At 57.7% G+C, this 16,717-nt stretch overlaps 1 protein-coding gene across 5 annotated transcripts in view; it reads right to left on the bottom strand.

Moving 5' to 3' along the window:
* DNAH2 (dynein axonemal heavy chain 2) overlaps positions 1–16,717 on the bottom strand; it is an 80,839-nt gene that overhangs the window by 5,366 nt on the left and 58,756 nt on the right. For 4 of the 5 annotated variants that reach the window (XM_073881652.1, XM_073881653.1, XM_073881650.1 and 1 more), the window contains 15 exons: positions 16,489–16,605; positions 8,372–8,536; positions 7,744–7,869; positions 7,457–7,605; positions 7,319–7,385; positions 7,045–7,195; positions 6,696–6,844; positions 6,383–6,516; positions 6,128–6,272; positions 5,831–6,030; positions 4,652–4,778; positions 2,893–3,079; positions 2,565–2,713; positions 2,268–2,451; positions 1,864–2,054 (listed from right to left, as the gene is read on the bottom strand). In XM_073881652.1, the coding sequence (XP_073737753.1) occupies positions 1,864–2,054; positions 2,268–2,451; positions 2,565–2,713; positions 2,893–3,079; positions 4,652–4,778; positions 5,831–6,030; positions 6,128–6,272; positions 6,383–6,516; positions 6,696–6,844; positions 7,045–7,195; positions 7,319–7,385; positions 7,457–7,605; positions 7,744–7,869; positions 8,372–8,536; positions 16,489–16,605 (2,241 nt within the window). Of the gene's footprint in view, positions 1–1,863; positions 2,055–2,267; positions 2,452–2,564; positions 2,714–2,892; positions 3,080–4,651; positions 4,779–5,830; positions 6,031–6,127; positions 6,273–6,382; positions 6,517–6,695; positions 6,845–7,044; positions 7,196–7,318; positions 7,386–7,456; positions 7,606–7,743; positions 7,870–8,371; positions 8,537–16,488; positions 16,606–16,717 lie in introns of those variants that run through there. The other variant, XM_073881654.1, reaches the window with a different exon arrangement.

Here is a 16,717-nt window from a genome sequence, read left to right as displayed (position 1 = left end):
ATGTAATAGATTTAGGTTAAAACGTTATCAGGGGTGCGTAGGGTAAGCGTCCGACTCTTGATTTCCGCTGGGGTCTGATCTCAGGGTCGTGAGATCGAGCCCAGCGTCAGACTCCACGCTGAGCATGGACACTGCTTTAGATTCTCTCTCTCTCCTCCCCTCTGCCCCCCCCCCGGCCCCCTGCTCACTCGCTTGCTCTCTCAAAAAATAAAAAATGAAAAACAATTGGAGGCACCATGAACAGAGATCGGATGAGGAGGCTCTCTCTGGTGGCGGGCTGGCAACTTGCTTTGAGAGCGGGGGATTTAGGGAGCTGGCTTGCCAGGAAGAAATGCCTTGGAGCCATGTGGAATCCAGGCCTGGGACTGAGCGACTGGCGCCAGGAGATGAGGATTGGAGTTGAAATCAGGAAAAGGACCATTTCTCCGTCGGGTTGCCCAAGGAGGAAATATAGAATGGGCATAGCTGGAGGTCAAGGACCAAGTCCGGAGCCACAACCACAGAACAAGAGGACCAAGAAACGTGGACGGGGTAAGTGACATCAGGGAACCCAGGGGAGGGCCAGTCTGCCGAGTCCACGGCCCCGAGGCTGTCGAGGAGTATTGAAATGATGAGACGTGGGTTCACACAGTACTCATTTGTGAAGCCCCTAGTCCATAGGGGTCCCGGTGCTAGTCACGAGATGAGCAAGACCTTGAGAGAAAAACAAAAAGTCTAGAGAAGACGGGTCTCAGTCAGAACCACACCAACACGTGTCCAATGTCGCAGTGGGGGGGAGGGGGCGCAGCAGGAGCGGGAAGGTTTTATGAGCGGGTATCACTAGGGTGTTGGCCCGGACCCGGGGGGCAGAGCCTTCCTGAGGAAGTGATGATGGGCCCAGGCCTGAAGGGCCAGAGGAGAGGGTGGGGAGGATGCAGGGGCCAGGAGCAGGGGCTTCTAGAAGCCTTGGGCAGAGAGACTAGTACAGAGTCTGGAGGAAGAAGAACAAGACATTTTAAGAATTCACGGCGTAGGTGGAGCCAAGAAAGCAAAGGGCAACAGGGCAATGGGTGCAGCCAGGAGGCCCCCGGGGGCACACAGCCTATGTTATTGCGGGTCTTGGTCTTGGCTGAAAGCAATGGAAAGCTACTGAAGTAGTTTACACAGAGGTAAACAAGTGGGATGCGGGAACATGAGGAGATCTTGCAGGATCAGGATGGTTGCATTTAATGGTGACTTTGTAATCCTGGAGATAACATTTTCAAGAGTTGGGGGGGGTGCTGGGGCCCAGCCTGTGGGGCATTAGGGAGAGATGAAAGGAAATGCTGGGAGGCAGGAGGGTTCTATGGACAAGTTATTTACTCTTCTGTGCCTCGGTTTCCTCTCTGTAAAATGGGCGGAACAGTACTTACCTGACAGGGAGTGTGCGTTTTAAATGAATTAATAAATGAACAACCCTTGGCCCACGATCGTGCTCAGAAATGTTTAGGTATTGTGGCGCCTGGGTGGCTCAGTCGGTGAAGCGTCTGCCTTCAGCTCAGGTCGCGATCCCAGGGTCCTGGGATCAAGTCCTGCATCGGGCTGGCTCCCCGCTCAGCAGGGAGCCTGCTTCTCCCTCTCCCTAAGCCCCTTCCCCTGCTTGTGCACTCTCTCTCAAATAAATAAATAAAATCTTTAAAAAAGAAAGAAAGAAAAATGTTTAGCTATTACTATTAGGTTGTAAGAGTTTGGCGCTTGGAGGAAAGAAATGAGGTAGAATTTTCTAGAAGACAGCAGAATCAAAAAGCCGTGTTGTCGTTCCGGTCAGGCCTCTCGCGGACGCTCGCAGGAAGAAAGCGGGGCCAGATGGCACAGTTGGTGCCGGCTCTCTTGCAGGTGCCATACCTTTGGTGGTTCTGTGGTCATCTTGATGCTGGCCTGCAAGATGGAGATAGGGAAGTCCGGGTGGGGGCTGGAGCTGAGCCAGAGGCGGAAAGAAGGGTGAGGATCTTCCACCTGCAGCTGCTCCACCAGTTTGTCCAGATTAGGCATCCACGACAGTGACAGGTGGCAGTTCGCTAGGAACACCCAATGTCCTGCAAGAAGATGCTGGACTCAGCGGGAGCCACTCCCTGAGCCCCATCTGTCCTGCACTCTGCCCTGATTGCGCGGGTGTGAGAGGGGAGGAGATCCAAACCCAGCTCGGCCACTCCTGGGGCCTTCTGGGGAAGTGGGGACTGAAGTTACAGTCCGGGGACTGAGGCTGGAGGCTCCGAGGCTGGAGGCGGGAGAGCGGGACAGATACTGACCCTGAATCACGCCCTCCCGGAGGAGCCGCGCAGCAATGGGGGCCTGGCCCTGGCCCAGGGACAGGGCGTGGAAGCGCTGGGCCATGCCCGTGTGCTCTGCCAGCTGGAGCAGGGCACTGGTGGGGTCCACGCCGGGGGACAGGATGAAGACCAGCGGGGTCCGCGGGGTCGAATCCTCCATCACCTGCCGGAAGCACAGGGTGCGGCTTCAGGCAGGAGGCCCCGGCGCGCCGGTGGGAGGGGGAGACCGCGGAGAAGGCCCCGAGGCGGTGGGGGCGAGGAAACCACGCCACTGACCAGCTTCATGTTTAGCACGGGCGGCTCGATGAAGCGGGAGCCCAGGTTGGACACGATGAACGAGGTGACGCAGAAAGCCACGCGGTCCTGGCGCAGGGAGCGGACGATCAGCATCCGCTGCATCTCATTGCAGGCGTTCTCCCACTCACCTGGGGGCGGGAGCGGGCGGCAGGGCCAGGGCCGATGCGAGAGCAGGGGTCTGACTGCGGGGGCCAGCGGCAGCAGGGCGGCTGCGGGGTGGGAAGCCGAGCCGCGGGGGGGTAGGGGGGGGGGGGGGGGGGGGGGGGGGGGGGGGGGGGGGGGAGGCGGGGGGGGGGGGGGCGGGTACCTGGCAGCGTGGCCTTCTCCGGGGTGGCATTCGTGTACCACAGGTGCCAGTCACGAGGGTACTGTTCAAAGGAGTTCATGAGTCCGTGGAAGTTGGTCAGTTTGTCCAGCTCTGTGATGTTATCCCAGTAAGCATCCGCCAGCCAGCTGGTACACGGGTTATCCATTTGGCCCTCCCGATCCAGGACCTGGGCCAGGAGACAGGAGGAAGGGAGTGACCGGGGACACCGCCGAAGAATTACTTTTTTTTTTTTTTAATGATGGGAAAGCCCAGAAGAAGGAAGGAGGACAGGAATCCGAGATGGATTGGGATCCACCCTGCCTGGGGAAGTCAATGTGGGGGTCTAGGGCTCGCTGTGCGGGGACCGCACTGTGCAAAAGTTAGGAAGCTGGCGCCCTCTGGTGGTTTCCTGGTATTACTGTCCCTCACCCTAACGCTTTCCGTTCGCAGCCTCACCCCTCAGAAGCGGTTTGTTCCGTCCCTTCTTCAACAAATATCTATTGCTCACCGACTATGTGTTTTCAGCACTTGGGACGCATCACTGAACGAAAAGGACAGACACCTCAGCCCTTGAGGAGCTTATTTTCCAACATGGGAGGGCAGATGATGAGCCAAAACACAGAACAGATCATTAAATGATCTAGCACGTTAAAGATGGCAAGGTCATGCAAAAACAGAGGAAGCTGAGGAGGACAAAAAAGACTGGAAGTTCTTGGGGTGGGGGGGAGTTGAAGTATTAAATAAGAAGGGGCGCCCGGGTGGCTCAGTCGGTTGAGCATCCGACTCTTGGTCTCGGCTCAGGTCCTGACCTCAGGGTCGTGGGATCGAGCCCCGTGCGGGGCTCAGCGCTCAGCTGCCCTTCCTCCCACCTCAAATAGATAAATACAATCTTAAAAAAAAGAGAGAGTCAAGGAGGTCTCAGTGAGTGAGGTGAGATTTGAATCAAGTCTTGGAGGAGGTGAGAGAGGGCCACGCGCCCACCTGTGGCAGAAGAACAGGCGATGCAGGGGCGCTAAGGCGGGACAGGCCTCTGGCCACAGGGAGGCCTCTGTGGCGGGGGCGGGTGGAGGGAGGAGCTGGGTGGGTGGGGGCGACACCAGCGATGTTTTAGAAGAGTCTCTGGCGCCAGGCTGAGAGGTTGGGGGTGGGGAGCGTCAGGAGGCTATTGCTAAAATCCAGACGGGAGGTGAAGTGCGGGCAGCAAAAGGAATGAACCGGTTGCCTGGGACGGTGGAGAACAACCGGCCCGGGGAAGTGGAGGGGAACGAGGTGCTGCCGCCCGGCAGTTTTAAGGAACCAAAGGATTTAAAGCGAGTCCGTCCAGCGTGGGCGTGCTTCGCTGCCTGGGCCACCCAAGAGCAGGAAAGCCGGATCCAACCAGAGCGGCGGTTTTGCCAAGCAAAAAAAGCAATATGGGGGCGGGCGGTGAGGGTGCTTGCAAGGGCGAGAGCACAATGTGACCGTGGCAGCCCGGGCGGCGGCGGGGCCTGGGGGGGGGGGGGAGGGGGGCGTGGCTTGAGCAGCAGCAAGAGAGGCAAGATCACACCAATCGGTGGGTCCCAGGGAAGAGGGGCCGCAAAGCTCTGCCCGTAAGGCAAAGCACATGGTAGGTCACGGCCGCATCCCCGGGGAGCTGGGCGTGCACCTGCTCCTGGCGCTTTTCCTGAGCTCACTCGCTACAGCCGTGGGCCTTATGGGCTGGCCCAGGGCCTCGTCACGCATGCCCCCGGCCCGACCTTGCCGCCTCCGCCCTACTCACCACGCCCCCGCGCAGGAAGAAGTTGTACTCATCCATGTTGAGCTTGCCAGAGGTCTCCAGGATTTTGGCACACATCTGGAAGCTGAACAGTAGCTTGTGGCGTTCAAAAAGTGTGCGGCAGGTGTACCTGGGAGGTAGGGCCGGGGGGGGGGGGGGTGGAGGAGGCGGGAAACCCAATATGAATGCTGCCTGACGAGGGTCATACGATCACAGAGCCTGACACACAAGGACCCCAGTCAGCATCTAAGCCGAACCCCCCGTAATCAGCCAAGCGCACGGGGACCTGGGGAGTTCACTGGTGACATCGGTCATTTGTTTCCGTTAAACAACCCACAACGTTTGTGGGACCCCTGCTCTGTGCCAGGCGCTCTGCCAGGTCCCGGGGACACAAAGGTGAAGAAGCCACAGTCTCTGTCCCGGAGGCAGTCAGGTCGAGAGGGAGGGCAGGCAGACAGCCCCGGGATTCTTACGTGACCTGACGGGTCCTGCGTGGGGTGGCCAAGCCGAGGGGGATGGCCGGGCAGGGGCGCCCCGGGGCAGTCTGTGAAAGGAGCTCCCCAGGAGCAGCAGAGTAATGAGGAAGAGCAGAGAGGACCCCAGGGAGAGCCGGGAGCTGAGGCAAACGGTTGGGCTGTTTGCAGGGCTGTGGTGGGGAGACCCAGGCAGGGGCCTCTGCAGAAAGACTCATGAGCAAACCCTGGTGCCCGATCCCGGGGTCGGGGGGGAGAGGAAGGGTCAGGGAGAACTTCCGATTTCTGGCCTGGGTGGCGGGGAGGTGGGTGTTGGAGCCGCCCAGGGTGAGAACCCTGAAGGAAGCGGGGTATGAGGGGTTTCATGTGAAACAAGCGCTGAACTCGGGGGGCCTGTGGGCCGTCCAGGTGGAGATCAAGTTCGCTGCTGCTCAGAGGGTGGTCCCCAGACCTGCCGTAGCAGCACACCCTGGGACCTGGCTAGAGCTGTGCCCCAGACCTGCTGAATCCGAATCTGGATTTTACCAAGATCCCTAGCGCTTTCGGGGCACACTACCCCTCCAGAAGCACTGGGGGAAGTGGACACTCATAGGTAGGGGTGCAGGGCTCACCCTGCACCTCATAGCTCAGCTATGAACCTGGTGGGGCTAGACCCCCAGTGGGCACGCCGCCCGGGGAAGGTGCAGGGAGAGGGGAGCGGGGCACCGACCTGTAGACTGCGTAGGTGTGGTACTCGTTCAGGTAGTCGATGCGGTCCTCCAGCTTGCTGCTGCGGTGGCTCTTGTCGATGCTGAGGATGAAGAGGCTGATGTAGGCGTCCAGCGAGAACTGGTACATGGGGTCGATGCGGCCCATGTCATTGAGCACGAAGAACAGCACCGAGGCCCGCTGGGCGCAGGGGCGGTAAGCCTGCGGAGGCGCGGAGTCAGGGCCCCGGTCCCGTGGAGGGACCCCCCCCCCCCCCCCCCCCCCCCCCCGCCCCGCAGTCTCCACCGCTGGAGCCCACCTCGCGGGCCAAGTCGATGTTGATCTCCGTGGTCTCGCTGGTCTCCAGCTGCTCCGTCACCTCGGTGGCCGTCACCTTGGAGGTCCGGAGGGTGTTCACCAGCTGCACATCGTCGAGCAGGGAGCCTGTGGCCTCGTTCAGCAGCCTGAAAGGAGGCCCCGGGGGCGTGGATCCAGAGCGGAGGAGTGCTTGCTGGGCCTGTGGGGGGGCCGGGGGGGGGGGGCGTCACAGGTGGGGGTGGAGGGCAGCTCTCACCGAAGGATCTCGACCTCCAGCTCCTTGAGCTTCCTCTTGCCGGCAGCAATGCTGATGACCAGCGAGTCCTTCTGCTCCTCCAGCTCTGGCCGCTCCTTCCGGACCACGATGCCCAGCAGCTGAGCCTCCAGGCCCTGAGAACGCAGGATGCGTGGTGACACTCTCACTCCGGGGACCTCACCCTTGTCGCCCCATTACCTCTCCAGACCCCTCGTCCCCTGCTGCCCGACCCCGTGGGCCTGTCTCCATCCCGCCGACTCAGTGGCACTTCCTGCCCCACCTGAGTTCAGTCCAGGCGCCAGCCCCCACCCACCTGTTCTTTGACAGCAAAGTTGACAATGGTGGTCTTGGCCGAGATCTCTGGGCTATAGTGAGGGTTGGAGAGCTTGGTGGTGATGTAGAACCGGAAATTTGTATTGTACTCCACCTCCTTGTCTCCAATGCGTATCAGCAGCCGACCACCTGTAGCCACAGGGGGGTCAAGGGCGAGGACCCACTGTGGTCAGCGGCCGTGACTCAGCCTGCCGCAGTGGCCCCAGCCCAGGGCTGTCTGAATGGAGGCACACAGCCCCAGGGCCAGCCCTTTCCTCCCCAGGGTCCTGCGCGGCTGGTCTCTCGGATGTGTCCCCCAGTCCAAGCCCACAGTCAGCCTGGGCCCTAACCGATTCGAGCTACAGATTTGTTGAGCACAGGGTTGAGTGTGGGGTCCAGATATTCCTGCACGTTCTGGAGCAGCACTGGATATCCAAACTGGATGGCGTTTTCTAGAATTCGAAGGTAATCGCTCATCTGCAGGTCAATAATCTGGAGGCCCTAGAGAGCAAGGGAAACAGTGGGAGACCGACCGACGGACCAAAGGAAAACCTGGCTCACGGGTAGGGCCTCGGGAAGAGACAGGCTTGGGGAGAGCAGCCTCCCCACCCCCCCGCCTTGTACCTGGTTTCCTTCCATGTTCTTGATCCACTTTAGGGCCTGGGCCTGAGGGTCAATCATCAGCGCCCACCTGCGGGAGGACGGCCAGTCAGACCACGGGCTCTGCCCTTCCCCCACCCCTGCCCCCAGCGGCATCCTTACCTGTTGCCACGGGTGACAATGATGCCGTTCTCGGTGGAAAAGGCATCCGAGGGCAATCCTTGGATGTTCCAGTCTCGAACTTTGGTAGGATTGGACAGGAAGTTATCAAAGGTGAAGCGAGGCGAGCAAGGGACCTGAAGCTCCCAGATCTGGGTGGGGAAGAACCCCGAATTTCAGCCTGGAGACCTGAGCCCGGCCCCCCGGCCCCTGCTGGAGGTCCCTTGGTTCCTCCCAGAGGCCGTGGTCTCACAGCCCAAGAGCTCACTCACACCTGAGCCCCACCTCACCTTCTTCATCCAGATCTGGTTGACGATCTCGTCCCGGTAGTTGGTCAGGAAGGGGCCCATGTAGGACAGGAAGGCAGCGGCCAGGAGACAGTCACCTACCAGGTAGCCCAGATCCTCCTCCAGGCCCTGGGGGGCAGCAGGGGGTGTAAGCCAGTGGGGGGGGCGAGGGGGGACACACTGGGAGTACTCTGAAGGCACTCTCCTCGGGACACTATCTAGATCAAAGAGGTGCTTCCCATCTCCTAAACCTTTGGCCCTGAGAGCTCTAACCTGGTTCTAATTACTTCTGAATTCCCCGTCTTTAACAGCAGTTCTGTTTATACTCCGGCGATAAGGCCCAAGCCTTCCCCAAAGCCAGGACCTCAATCAAGGCAGAAACAAGATGCCCCAGGACGGTTTCCACCAGGCCAGCGGCCCCATCAGGGGCCCTGGCGTGAGCTTCCCAGGCCTCCGTAAACATGGCACAGTCCCCTGATGGCACAAAGTCCTTCCTTCCACTCTTCTCCTGAAATAGGAGGGGGGGACGTCCCATCCCCCATCCTTGGACGGGCCTACACCCCGGGGTCCCTCAGCCGGCAGGGGCTGGCGCTCTGGGAGGAAGGGCCGCCAGGCCTGGGGCTGGTCTCACCTGCACTGTCTCCTCCCACCGTGCCTTCTCGCCAGCCAGCCCGGACACCAGCAGCCCGGCACGCTCCAGCTTCACCTCCATCTCCTCAGACTTCTTGCGAAGCTCCTCCTTCTGGGCCAGCTTCTCGTCATACTGTTTCTTCAGCGTCTCCAGTTTCTCAGCCACCTGGCAGGGACCAGAGCACAGGGATCGCAACACAGCGCGTGGGGCCAGGCCGCCCTGGGTTCATGTCGCCAGTCTGCTGTTTAGTGGCCGTGTGGCCTCGGGCGAATTCATCTCCTTGCGCCTCAGTTTCCTGGTGTGCAAAATAACCATACCAATGCCTTCCCTACAGGGCTGTTGTGGGGAGAAAACGAGATCAAGTGTGCGCGATGAGATGAATTTTCTTTCCCTTCCCTCCGCCACGCTTTCCTCGAGCCTCGAAACTGCTTGTAATGAAACCCGAGGCCGGATTGAGACAGATCTCTTGCAGCAGAAGAAGCCACACGAGAGACGTTGTTGGCAAGAGAGAATCAGATAGCGCCACAAAAAGGGCTGCCAGTCCGTGCCAGAGGGGCGCGGACCTCAGGCAGGACCTGGAGGGAGAAATTAAAATCTAGAAGTGAGCTCAGGAACCGTTGGGAGAAAAGGCCCAGGGTCCAAGGACCCACACAGGGATGGGGACCCGGGAAGGGCTTTCCCTCCTAGAGAAGCCTCCCCGGGCTCCGCTGAGCCTGGAATGTGTCGCTCAGATCCGAAGCACAGGACCGGCGAGCCTCTTCCAGGCCCCGGATGTGTGCCTGACCAGCCAGCAGTGACCGTGTCGGGCGCATGCTGTGTCACCATCCTCTTCATGAGGAACACGGGGCCGGCCTGACAGTAAGCGCCTGGCACGTAGCATGCACATGACAGACGTCGGTCCCCTTCCTGCCACCACCACCGGGGGAGGCAGCCTGCGACCCTGCGGCGCTCACATCCTCGCCTGCCTCTCTGACGGGCCTCATCCGGGTTGTTGGAAGGAGAGCACAGGGCCTGGCAGAGGGCAAGTGAGCGGCACCGGGGCCCAAGCCCTGAGGCTGACCTCCAGGATCCTGGAAATGTGACATGTGACACCCCCAAGTCACTGTCCTTAAAGCAAAGTGGAGGTTCCAAATGTCACCTTCTGGGGACAGCATGGCTTCTAGATCAAACCTCGGGAGCAATCTGTTAAAAGGCACTAATGTCTAAAGAAAGAAGGGGTGAAGTGAGCTGGGCCATGCAGAGGACGAAACACGGGCTGGGGGCCCAGCGGGAAAGGGGCGCCCTGTCCCTCCCCGCTCCGCCCCCCTCCCGCCGCCCCGCATGCGTGGGCTTCACCCCGGTGGAGGTGCATGTGACCGCCTCCCCGCACTGGGTCCATGCTCGTCAGCAACACTGATTATAATTGGGCTTCCCGCGGAGATGTGTCTGTGGGGAGGCAGCCAGCCCACGACCGTTCTGTATTTCATTACTGGTTTTGCACGTGGTGTTGTCTTCACGGTTTCTATTTTTTATACAGGAAATGTGTGCATAAGGTTAAAGGCCTAAATAATATGACAGAAGGGGTTAGAATGACAAGCAAGAGTCCTCTAGCTGCCTCTTCAATCCACTCCCGGTCACGCTCTGCCGTGGCAAATCATTTTTTAACTGTTCTCTTCTTATTTCTTCTCTATTTCTTTGAATATTAGGCTAGTGTTTTTTTTTTTTTCTTTTCTTTTTTTAAAGTAGGCTACACGCCTAGTGCGGAGCCTGATGCGGGGCTCGAACTCACGACCCTGAGATCAAGACCTGAGCTGAGATCAACAGTTGGTCATCTAACCAACTGAGCCATCCACAAGCCCCCGTAAGCTACTATTTTTAAAATACATACATACATACATACATACATATTAATCTGTTTGCAGATTTTAAATTTTTGCAGTTTTAATCTTTTTAGTTCAAAAATTATGAAAAATTGCAAACCTAGGAAAAAGAATCGTATGATGAACACCTCTATACCCGTCACATTTAACGGTTGTTCACGTTTCGCTATTTTTAATCTCATCTCCTTGTGTTTTGCTGAAGTATCTTAAAGGAAGTTACAATTTCGTCAAACCTCCAGCTTCAAGACATCATAATGCCTCTCGAGAACAAAACAAGGACATTTCCCACATGACCCTAACCACAACCTTTATCACACCTAGCCACAACCTTGTCTTTAAAAAAAATAAATAATAATAATAATAATTTTCCTCTTTTAGGTCTTTTTGTAAAGAGTGAATCCACATCAAAAGGAAGGAAGGGCACACACACGGTGAAGGATCCGGCTTCCTCCCGGTCCTGAGCCAGCCCCCCGCACCTGCCCTTGCTCAGAAAGCTTTCCAGACAGAGTCCAGTTGGGCAGGTTGGGCGCAGAGCCCGCCCATAATAAAGTAAATGCAAGCACCGTGAAGGCAGGGCCTTGCTCGCCGGCTCGATCCTTATACTTAAAAACAGTGCCCGGCGCTCAGGAAACGTTCTTGACTGGGTGAATCTTTTCATGAGGATAAATGCCAGCATATGGCCATGTTACTATTTTTTCCTTGTCTCCAAGTCGGCTCTCGTCAAGCTGCCTCATTCTCTTTACCAGCTGCAAAATAATCTTGTGAATGACTGAGCCATAATTTATATAACAAGTCTCCTTCTGATAGATGTGTGTGTCTTTCCCGCACTTTCTATTCTTAACCGCGCTGGGACGAACGTCCTTCGTCCGTGTACGTAAGCACATCTTGACACAGCTGTTTCTTTTTTGTTTACTTGGTGAATGAGTCACTGAAAAATTCAGAAGGCACAAGGGCCTGGAAAGTGTCCCAACCCTGTCCCCGGTCCGCCCTGCTCCCTCCTCGAGGTGGCCGGTGTGACCTGCTTTTTGAATATTCATCCCTCCAGAGGCATTTCGTGTTCCACGCGGCTATGTCCTGGTTTCGAAACTATTTCTATGACGTCCGTGCTATGAGGGAGGCAGGTGTCTCCCCTGGCCCTCCACACCGCCACCTCTTTCTCCTTGCTCCTACCAGTTTGTTTCAGATTTCATTTTTTTATTTTTTGAGGTCATCTTGACACCCAACGTGGGGCTCGAACCCACGACCTAAGACCAAGAGTCGCACGCTCCACTGACTGAGCCCAGCCAGGCGCCCCCTCCTGCCAGTTTTAATGCTGCTACTTGTTACCTTCATGACGCCAAATAACATCTTCAAACCCTGTTTTATCTGATCTCCCACAAAAGCATTGCCCAGTCCTTCCCCCACCCACCTCCACCGCGCACCTAGTTAGCCTTAATACATAAAAACTTTTATTTTTATGGGGTCGAGCTTGATAACAACATTCCCACTCAGCAGTCACTGTCTTCCCCGAGGCGGATCATGGTGGCCGGATGCTGCATGAAGCAGCCATGGGACTTGCCCAGGGCTGGTGTCGCGTGCGCCTGGTGGCTGACCAGGGCCCATTCCGACAGGGTCACCGTGCACGCTGCCCCACTTGTGAAATGTTTTCCTGTTGCCCCTGACGATGTGCTTTTCTCTTGCGGAAATTCTCATCGGTTGGATCGGATCTCGGCTCTCTCTCGTGGGGTTGGGCTTGTGGTTTGCTCCTCATGGTCCTCGACGCTGTCTTCCCGCCCTCCTGCTGACTGTCAGACTTGGAGCAATTTTACTTTTCCCAGAATTCTTTCTTTGTCTCTATTTGTGATTTTTTTTCTCTCAACGTCCTCTTTTTGCTCTCGGGGTATCAGGTCTTCTTTCATCACCCTCTGACGATAGCAGTGTTTACCTTGGGTTTGCTTTTCAAGTGCTTCTCCCTAACCTGAGTTATCTCTGGGTTTATTTTCTCTTCTGGGGTCATGTTCTGTTATAATTTCGTATCTTGACCATCGTTCCCTTGTTCTGTTGGAAGACTTTCTCCAAGTCCTCACACACCCCTGCTCCGGGGGAGGCGTGCAGCTGATCGGACTGGTGCAATCAGCTGGAATGCTCAGCTGAGCTCAGGCCCCTTCCACTCTGCACCCTCCCCCCCGCAGCAACACAGGCACCCCAGGCAAGTCCGTCTGATGACGGGGTCACATCTAGCGGGACCGCTCGCCCACCGCGTCAGCCACATCCTCTCACCTAGTCTCTAATGGTGATATTTTGGCCAAACCCCTTTTGTTTTATTTTTCAATGTGTTTAGAAGCCCAGGAATAGAAGGAGGCTGCTCATCCTCAGATTCCTCGAGAGTCTATGTGCAGACCGGGAGACCCACTGAGAAGCTGGGGGTGGGGGCAGGGCATCACACACAGACTTTGGGGGTGTGGACGTGTGTTTTGACTCAGAGCATCTGTCCGGGCTCTTGGGTTTTTGCACTGGTGTGCTTGATTTCTAGTGGCTGTCACCGGGGGCCGGGGGCAGGGGGGGGCTTCACGCCGACGCTGCGATACTCTGACCTTGGCAGATGACCGTGGCTTTGTCCACGGGTGGGTGGCCGTTTCTGGAGAGGCAGGACTGCTTGAAGCAGTGGGAACCGGGAACCGGGCAAAGGAGAGATGTGGGCTGTGAGGGTGGGCGGCTTCACCATGAAGGCTGCCCTGGCCACCAAAGGGCCTGCCACGCTGCCTAGCTGGAAGCGGGGGGTGGGGTGGGGGGGGTGGACAGCGCGTGACATTTGCGGGGTTTCAACAGCAAGACGGTAGGTTCTGGGGCACCTGGGTGGCTCAGATGGTTAAGCGTCTGCCTTCGGCTCGGGCAGGCCGATCCCAGGGTCCTGGGATCGAGTCCCGCGTCAGGCTCCCTGCTCGGCGGGAAGCCTGCTTCTCCCTCTGCTTCTCTCTCTCTCCCTCCCTCCCTCTGTCTCTCATGAATAAATAAATAAAATATTTTTTTTAAAAAGACGGTAAATTCTGCGTAGCGTGCAGGTGCTGGCTTTCAGTGGTGACTGCCAGGCCGACGTGGCCCTGGACCAGCTGTCTCGTGCTTCAATGTCTGACACCCAGGGCCAAGGAGGCACTGGTGGCGGGGTGAACCTGAATCCGCGCGGTCTGGCCACAGGCTCGTGGGCCGCAGGGACTCCACTTTGGCTTCGTGGTTAGGGTATGTGGAATGCGGCTGTGACCCGTGCGTTAAGGGAGCATGCCCGAACAACTTGGGGGCTCCGGAGGGGAGGATGGCTGTGTCTTGAGCACGGATGGCAGCAGACTTGTTTCCTGCCAGGCCCCCGGCGTCAGCAGCACCGACAGCAGCTACAGCCCAGGAGTCTGCGGGAGGCCGCTTTCCAGCTAGGATAAGTACGGGGCCAGGTGAAAGTCCTCCCTGAGAGGCAGCCCTCGAAGGCCTCAGCCAGCCCACAGAGAGCCAGCCGTGAGCCAGTGCAGGATGGGGTGACCGCGCCTGACCAAGACACAGAGCGGGAACCTGAACTTGAACGGACGTAGCGGGGTTTCCGTGTGGGCGAGACACCGGCGGGCGCTGCAGGACATGTCTCAGTGCCAAACGTCTCAGTGCCACCGACGGGCAACGGTGGGTCTGAGGTGGTGAATCTTGTATTTTAACCATGATAACCGCCTGCTCCAAAAAATATGTATGTGTGGGGCTTCCCGGCCTGCCCCCGATTCAGCAAATGCTTTTCAGTGGGATCACATCTCATGTTGATCCGTTGTGGGAGGCCCCCCCACGACCTGTGGCTTCCAGATGGGCAATGTGCTGGTGAAGCTAAAACCAGGATTTTCTCCGAGTCTCCTCCCTCCTGCAGGCACCGCTGAATTTTTACTGCAGTCTCTGGTGCCACAAGAAGGGCCAGTTCCCAGGAACGTAATTTCATCTGCAAGTCGTGTGTGCCTCGTTAACTCCTCTGATTTTTTTTACTTTCAAACGCTGCTCACAAGAGACATGATTTGGAGCCGCTACAGCCTCCGGGGCCCTCCAGGCGGCCCATTTCCGGTGAGTGACCACCCCGGCCGCGGCTGGAGGACACAGGTTCTCCCCCGATGCTGAGGGCCCCTCGGCTGAGATTGAGCAGAAGAAGAAACTGGAGCGTTTGGGGACTTCAACTCGACGAGGTTGGCTTCTCGATTTTTAACTCTCAAAAGCAAGATGATTTGATTTTGGATTTTTATTTGGGCTCTAGTTCACACAGGGACTTAATCTTTGAAATGTAGGGTCTCCCTCCTCAGGGTTATATTCAAATGTGTAGAATTTCTGTGTGTTATTAATACTAGGATAGGATTTGATGCTGCCGGCCCGTGTCGCCACACAGCCTGGGACATGCTGCGTTGGACGAGGTGACCAGACGTAACTGGGACAGGCAAGAGGAAGGAAGGCGAATGTTCAGCCCTGGGTATACAGTTGTTTGCCTTGAAGTAGATGAGGCTTCTGTTCTGACCCATTTCAGAGCCTTCTGGGGCAATTTTGAAACCAGTGGTTTGTAACCCCGGCTGTGCATGTCAGAATCAGGCCAGTGGAAAAGGTATTCTCAAGGTCCCCAAGCGAGTCAAGCTTAAAACTATTTACTCAAGATTTGTATCAACAAGCCCTATAGTTGAGCTCTGGGCCTCCTTCCAGACCCCTGGGCTGTGCTGAATTCAGGCTCTCCCGCCCCCACTGGCTCTGACAGGGAAGTTTTCAAAATGCTCATTTCCAGGCTGTCCCAGAGATGGGTGCTAGCCAGCCTGGGCTGTGGCCTCGGCTCGGTGTCCACAAGTGGGCTGTGAGGCAGGCCGGACGTTTGGCTCAGAGCCTTTCAGTAACGGAGGGGAAATGTGGGGTCCTTGTCTGCTTCCTCTTGTCCGTGAGGGGCTCTCAAGAGACCTGACACCGGGTGTCCTACGGATGCTTGTCCAGTGCATGACACTGTAGGCAGCTGATCCCGTGGGCCCCACTTGTCACACATCAAGGGAACAGTTCCTAGTTATTCATCCCAGGATATGAATCATCCAGGGGTGAGAAACCTTTCCAAATAAACCATGCCTGTGATTATTCATTCTTGCTAGAGAGAGGGAAAGAGCGGATACCGTGAGAGGGCCTGAGGAGGAGCGCGTGCAGGCCGGAGCCGCTCACCCAGCCTGCTTGGCTCTGCTCGGAGGGAATCCGAAGAGGCCCCGGGAGAAGCTGCACTTCAGGCAGGGAACAGTGGGGCTTGGGGTCAGGAAGCGTGGGCCCCAGCCCCCTCTGTGGGTAACTAGGAAGTCACTTCCTCTCACTAAACCTCGGGGTCCTCATCCCAATTCTGGAGTTAGACCTGCATGTTCTCCATTGGTGGTTTCAGGGGAAACATTCTGGAATGGTCTGACCAGCTTTGGCTCCATAGAAATGTAAAAACCTCGCTGTGGGTAAAGTTAGTGTCAACCACGTAGGGGGACATGAGAAGATCAAAAGCTCGGAAAGGATGGGTATCTCCGTCAGAAAGGGAAACAGGTAAGTAAACGGGCCCGGGTGGGTGAGTGTGAGGGAGAAGCTCGACCTCGACGTACCCGCATGGGGGGGGCTTCCAGGCGCGGCCACGTAAGACCGGACGGCGCAGAACAGTGTGTCTAACGTGGAAAAAAGGACCAGAACGTGCTTGTACCACCAGAGAACAGCACTGGACGGCTACGCAAGAAGCCGTAAGCGAGGCCGCTTTCCAGGAAGGGGGGCGCAAGGCTTCTCGCTGGATTCTCTCTGGACCTTTGGAATTTCACCACATGTGGATATTACCGGCTGTTGAATCAGGGGTAGGAAACGTGCGTGATGGGGGAAGAACTCACGAGTCTTGATGCTAGTGCTCCCTGCGGTGCCTGGTGGGAGGTGCTTGTCCCCAGTCCGCCCGGAAGGCACCTCTCGGAAGAGTATCTCCCTCTCTCTCCAGCCAGCTAGCCGCGCTCCCGCTCCTCCGCGCCGCGGCCGCCATGCCCCACTCATGCCCGGTCCCCCACGGGCCACGCAGGGGTCACCCGCTCTGTATCTCTGGGCCCACCTCCAAGGCCATGAGAGAGCCCGCCAGCCCCCAGGCCAGTGGCCCCGTGCCTTTGCAACCCCTGCCAGCCCTTCTGAAGGGGCACAGTGGGCAGGGCTCACAGGACCGTAAGGGGGGAACAATGGCCGCAAGCACCCCAGAAATCAGGGACGGGGTTCTTGTGGAACACACGGGCCGAGGCTCACCTCCCGAAGCTTCTCCTGGGCCTCGGCCAGCGCCACCTGCTTCTCCTGAAGCTGGGCCAAGGCAGCCTTCATCCGAATCCGCTTGGGCTCCACCACGCGGTACAGGCGCCCGTACAGCTGTGGGGGGGACAGCAGCTGCAGCGGGACAGCCGGGCTGCCGTGGCCGCCCAGCCGCTCCCCACTCCCCGGCCCGCCCCTGCCCCGCGCGCACCTCGCTCACCTCCACGGC

Source organism: Callorhinus ursinus, unplaced genomic scaffold (assembly GCF_003265705.2).
Source record: "Callorhinus ursinus isolate GAN/ISIS: 27379988/994484 unplaced genomic scaffold, GSC_fseal_2.0 scaffold43, whole genome shotgun sequence".
Taxonomy (NCBI): Eukaryota; Metazoa; Chordata; class Mammalia; order Carnivora; family Otariidae; genus Callorhinus; species Callorhinus ursinus.
This window is presented reverse-complemented; position numbering and strand designations above follow the sequence as displayed.